General features: G+C 40.0%; 1 protein-coding gene across 1 annotated transcript in view; it reads right to left on the bottom strand.

Annotated features, from left to right (window-relative positions):
- Positions 1–1,961: 1,961 nt before the first annotated feature.
- Positions 1,962–6,000, bottom strand: part of ESRP1 (epithelial splicing regulatory protein 1) — a 22,994-nt gene continuing 18,955 nt past the window's right edge. The window contains exons 12-13 of the mRNA XM_009891844.1: positions 4,096–4,294; positions 1,962–2,326 (exon numbers count right to left, since the gene is read on the bottom strand). Coding sequence (XP_009890146.1) covers positions 2,154–2,326; positions 4,096–4,294 — 372 coding nt within the window. The 3' untranslated portion in view covers positions 1,962–2,153. The remainder of the gene's footprint in view (positions 2,327–4,095; positions 4,295–6,000) is intronic.

A 6,000-nucleotide genomic window follows, 5' to 3' on the forward strand; every position in this document is an offset into this window, starting at 1 on the left:
AGATATAATTACAAGCTAAACAGATATCAAAGACCGACAGATCCTGAATAACTTGCTCTCCCTCCTTTTCATTAGGAGTTCACTAAAGCTATTTTAGTAGCATAGAGGGTATCCCTTTCTTTACACCATCAGGTTTCATCACCAAAGCTATAAGAGCATTAAGTCAGTGTCAGGGATTTCTGATAGATATTGAAGACCAAAGCAATGTCTCCCTCCCCCCCACCATCTAGGCCGATTACTGTGCAGAGAACAGAATTGGCTATTACAAAGCAGCTTGACCTTGCAAAACACAAGTGGTAGAGCCTTTTGGCAGTAGGTCAAAGAACTTTCCTTATTTCCATAAGTATTCACTAGTTAGATTTATGAACCATTGTCTGATCATTAGCCACCAGTTCTGTATTGCTTTTCCATGTACATGCATTTAAATGCACCACTTAGTATAGAGGATACCCCATTCTTTCCTGCTGCACATACTTAACTTTTTTTTGAACTAAATTTCAGAACCAGAAAACTCCATTTAAGAGAGTTCCAATTGCTACATGAAAGAGACCCAATTACTTATGGCATCCTTTACAAAGCAAAGGAACTTCCCTGAAAAGCAGTAAAGCCTAATTTTTTAGGAAAAAAAAAAAAAAATCAGCTACAAAGGATCACTACTTCTATTGGAGTATATACAATTTGTCTCTACATCAACCATTTACTCTGAATAGAAAAGCAATATACAAACACCAGATCTTACAAAATGGAAAGTAGCCAAATTGACTCCAGAACTTTTTTTTTTTGAAGGGAGGTATTTGTAATTGACACAGAAGCTACATAGGAATGGTTTCCTAAGAATAGTATACAACTGCCAGTTAGACAAGACCATAAAAAGGATATTTTGGGACTTGGAATTGATCAGTCTGTAACCAACATATGTGCCCACAGCCCAAGCAGCCAGTGATGGGACTCATGTGGGATCCCATTCTGTGAGAGGTCTCTGCAGGACCTGGCGCTTAGCCCGCAGTAGCCAGTCTATTACTACTTGAAGTACAACATGTCGAAGTCACTGCAAACTATTACTGCTACTGCATTCTCATGACATATACAACTGTTACTGAGAAACTTGTTTTATATTGCCAGTACAAGTTCGGAATTTTATTTTTCTTGATCTTACATTAAAGAGGCTGAGTTTGGTAACATTATCATAACCATAAGACAGACATTGAAGGCATTATAGAAATTAACTCATGAGTGAAGAAAACATTTTAATAAAAAAACCACAACAGGTAGCTCACAGACATACCAGTTTAGTGTAAAGTAATAAGAAAACCTTTGTTATCTTACAGGCACTAGAGAGTCCATATTGCTCAACAACTTCATAATTAACTATTTGGACCCCTTTCCAGAGATAAAAAAAAAAATCCACTGGTCAGAATCTAATAGAAGACTTGAGTTCTTTAGCAGGTTTCCTGACAGATGAGGAGTGGTTTATGGCTTACAGGCAACATGGCTCTTTCCAAGTCCTCATGACTGCAGAGGGCAATGGTATCAGGAGTTTTTGTTCTGTAGAAGATAACTAATGTATTCAGAAGACCCAAATGCGCTTCATGTGAGGTGTTTATGAGGTCAGGAAGAATACATGCCTCTTTATGCCTTACATATGCATTCAATACAGATATGCTTCAATGCAGTGCTTTTATAAATAAGTAAACAGAGTTTTTACCATAAAGGTCAAAAGTTACTTTATTACAAAACCAAAGAGGCAGAATTTCAGAAGTTGTTAGGGTAGACCCAAATCCACCCTTTCTAAAAAGGGGCCAAGGTCTTCTTTATGGACAAGGGAAGGAGTACTGCACACACTAATTCCCATTGAGGGCACAAACAATGTTTGAGGCATTTTAGGTGGAGAAAAAAACCCAAAAAATAACAAACAAAAAAAAAATCTCACTGTAATTGTGTGACTTATGTTAAAAAAAAAAATCATCACTACCTGAAATACTCTAAAACTTGGGAAATCCCTAGATATCCTGAAATTGTTTCCCCTGAACAAGATACCGAACAAGCTGTTCTTGGTAGCACAAGCCTTTAGCACAGCAGACAATGTTCTTTTGTGAGCTTTGTGCATTTGCTGCAAAAAGACTTCTTTGTTCCTGCTTGGTTTCTCCTCTGCTTTACCTGGGGTAGTATGCTGTGTAATTCATGAAGAGCTGAGCCCCAGCAGGGTAGTACGCCGTGGAGGGCTGGAGCGTTCGTGGGTTCAGGAGCATGGATGGCTGATACAGAGCAGCTTCTGTTGGCACAACTGCAGCAGGAGCCGGAAAGGAGTAGGAAGGGGGCGAAAGGCCTAAAGGGAACAAATGGAAAATAGATTAGGACCTTTTGAATTCCAGCATATATATGGTCTGCATTAGCTGAACAACTCTGCAGTAAGTAAAGAGCCTTCACAAGCTTCTCATTCTCTTGCTCATCACAGAAAATAAATCTGAGGCACCAACATGAGCTTGACTACAAGTGTGCCCAACCCCCCCAGTCAAAAGCAAAGTCAGTGATGCTGCTCTAGCAATAAGGTCTCTTTCTGAAGAGGAAGCCAGTTTTTCTTGTCCAGGCTCATATTTTCATGAAGTCTCTGATCAAGAAGTGAGAGACTTCTCCACTGTAAGAAGGAAACTTCTGTGCCGAATATCTGCCTAACATTCCCCAGAGCAGAGGACACCTTTTCATCCTGACACTTCCTATCCCCAAAACAGCTCCGTCTTCAATTAACCAACAGCAGAGTGAGAAGAGTCATGGCTTTGCAGCTTCAAGTGTTAATGCTGGTTTTTAAAAACCAAAAGTGCACTTTGTGGTGTTTCAACAAGATGTGAGGCCCTAAATGAACTCTCACTGATGAGAGCTCACCCTCCTCCTTTGCCACTTTTTCACTTTTCTCTCTTCCTCTCCCCAGTGCCATAAAAGTGAACATATAAAAGCTTTAGATAACTCCAAATAGTAAAACTAGAGGCTTACTTTAAAGTGACAGCTACATTGTGGGATGGGGTAGTGAGAGCAGAAAGGGCTTGTATGAGGAATACAATCACTGGCATTTGTCATTGGAAATGGGGACACTGCCACCTAAGATTTCAGTGTTTGAGATTCTGCCCAAGAACCTGTCCAAGTTCATAGTGCAGATCCCTGCTCAGAAGCATACTTGCATTAAAAAAAGCTAGTCACCTGGAAAACTTACCTCCTAAGGATTACCTGAAGGTCTACTCACACTCAAAAGGAACCACACCCAAGAAGTTTGCTGCCTTATTGGCAGCTCTGGATTCAGAGGACACTTAAAAAAGCCACCAATGACAATAATACATTTGCATAGAGAGGAGAGAAAGCTCCTACTTGACTACCTTGCCATTTATGATCTTGGAAGCAAAGTATTATTTTTCCCATAGGCTCAGATCTATACGGCACATACGCTTAGTAAGTTAGCCCTTAAGGTCTTAAAGCATTTCTCCCAAACATTTGTCTAGAAGTTCATATTCGTCCTAGTAGCTCTGATGAGCATAATTTTACATGAAATACAGTTTCGGCAATTCTGAGGCCAAAACTATGTGTATTTTACTCCCACACAGGCAATCTCAATTCTGTAGGAACAACAAAATGCAAAGGAAGAGTTCAGTCAGTATGGGTTCAATAGGCAGAACACTTGTGGTTAAGTCTCAAAGGAGAGCATTACCAATTGTTTCATAAATTAAGTTTTAGAAGTGAAAGGGGAAGAGCTTTTACTTGACACATTCACCACGATGAAAGATGTAAATATGACTCAGTTTAAATGGGAAACTGTTCTTTAAGTTCTAGGCGGGGCTTACAAATTACTTTTTAGAGTCAGGGAGGGGAGGGGAATTTTGCCACTGGAAAAGCAAGAGTAATTTTAAAGTAGATCTCCAGTCATAGTAATTCACAACCAAAGGGAAAAATAATGATTGCAAGCTGCTGATGATTTAAGATGAAAAGACCTTATTTTAATACCCCCCATCTGGCACTGCTTTCCAAGAACCAGAATCAGAGTCAAGAAAGCAGCTCCAACACCTACCCGCACACAGCGTAGAGTATTGGCAAGACTCATGCAAAACTTACATGGTAACTTACATGGTGGCGGGGACAAGCCATTTCGATTTAAAGTGCCCCCCATTAATACAAAGTTCATCTCCTCAGCAGAACATTGAAAGACTTCAACATATCTGTCCTTCATAGTCTTCTTATGACACTTCTGTGCAGCCAGAAAAGCTCGGTCTGCAGATTTCATCTGAATAAAAGCATCTCCTGATGGACGCCCCTAGAAACAAGGCACACAAAAAGAAATGTTTCTGGAGCTCCTATGAGGTAGCAGCAGAGAAATAAGTTGTGTTGTTAAAAGCAGTCTCTTCAGCCATAAATATTCATTTCCAAAGTCAAGTACAGTCCAGTCATCCCTAGCACTCAGAATGTTTAAGGTCTCCTCTCTAAAGTTTCCCCCCCTATTGCTGGGGAATCCTAGTCTGCCCACTGCATCATATGGGCACTCTCCCAACTTGTACTAACTTGACTGTATTTATTTACCTGTTTCAATTAGCTCCATTGTAACTTGAGCCATGTTACTTCTATGTTTAAGAAAAAAAAAAAAAGACACCTATGGGAAAAACTACAATTCAGGGGTACTTCAGCTACAGCAGGTCTCAAAGCACCTATTTAGTAAGAATGCAGAATTGGAAGATCTAATCCACATTTATTATCTGTGATTTTTAAAATTCAAAGATAAATACAGTCAAGTGCCGAATATTAAATATTTTATTTTAAGGCCAATACGGGCTGTGATGTTTTAGAAAGGCACTAGCCTAAAGCTTGGTATGAGCTTGTGGAGAAAAAAATTTATATCCTTATGTACAACCGCAAATGAGTGGGATATGCAACTGTGAGGAGTTATTTTAGATACATTCAGCTGCTGACTTGAAGTAGCCAAAACTAGAGGTAAAGATCTGAAGACATCTCTAACTTAAATTCTGGGCCAGTTCTTCTAGTTTCAGAGGGAAGAACTTTATCACCATCCTTTACACAGTTGTTCATAATTAGAGGGCTGAAACCAGGAATGGTGGGAGTAGGGAGAGCATGCAGATAGATAAAAATCTAGTAGTCAAACAAAAGCAGTATCTAGGGAAATAAAAAAAATAAAAATAATTTGACAGTGTGGTGGCAGACAGCCCTCAGGACTATATATACACACCCACCCACCAATTTCTTCCTCCAGGTTCTTTTGTTACTGCTGGCAAGGGCTGATGCTACTATAATTCATTACTTGTGCTTTAACATCTGCATCTTTTCTTAGCCTGTCCCAGGTCTGCACGTTCCTTATAGTTTTTCAGCCTTGGCTAGGTGAAGTCCTCACAGACACAGGGATCTCTTTAGATAGAGAGGTACAGGAATAACCATAGCCCCTTCTCCCTCCCCCCGCCCCTGAAACACAGAAGAAATACGAGGAACTATTTTGTAGTTTCAGCTGAGGCTTAGTGTCAACAAAAACAATTTTAGATGAACCATTTTTATACCACAATAATCGGTGTAATCGGCACAACCACTCAGGGCATCTCCATAGAGTTAGAGGAGTTGCTGTCTTCTCCCCCTGAAGTCACAAGATTATGCAGATAAAGGCAATCACAACAGTGCACAATCCTTTGTCTAAAAAGTTTTGGTAGAAACTGCTTCCAGAAAACAATGGCAAATATGTGACTGTTTATACATGTCAATGAGCTGTTAATCATTGTGCTTAGTTGTGACTGTTTAAAGACAGCAACCACACAGTTCAGGAAACCCAAAGCTTCAGCTGCTGACTTATACCATAGGAAATCCTGTCTCTAAAAGGCGGCCGTCACATTTGTCCTCAAATATACCTAAGGCACATTGTTCAACAAGGCAGGGGCAAGCCACTCCTTTGAGAACTAATGTGGCCCACACTTTTGTTTTGAAGATACTCCTCACCTGGTACAAAAGGAACTATGCATGCTGTTC

This window comes from Charadrius vociferus, unplaced genomic scaffold (genome assembly GCF_000708025.1).
Source record: "Charadrius vociferus isolate BGI_N301 unplaced genomic scaffold, ASM70802v2 scaffold15, whole genome shotgun sequence".
Classification (NCBI taxonomy): Eukaryota; Metazoa; Chordata; class Aves; order Charadriiformes; family Charadriidae; genus Charadrius; species Charadrius vociferus.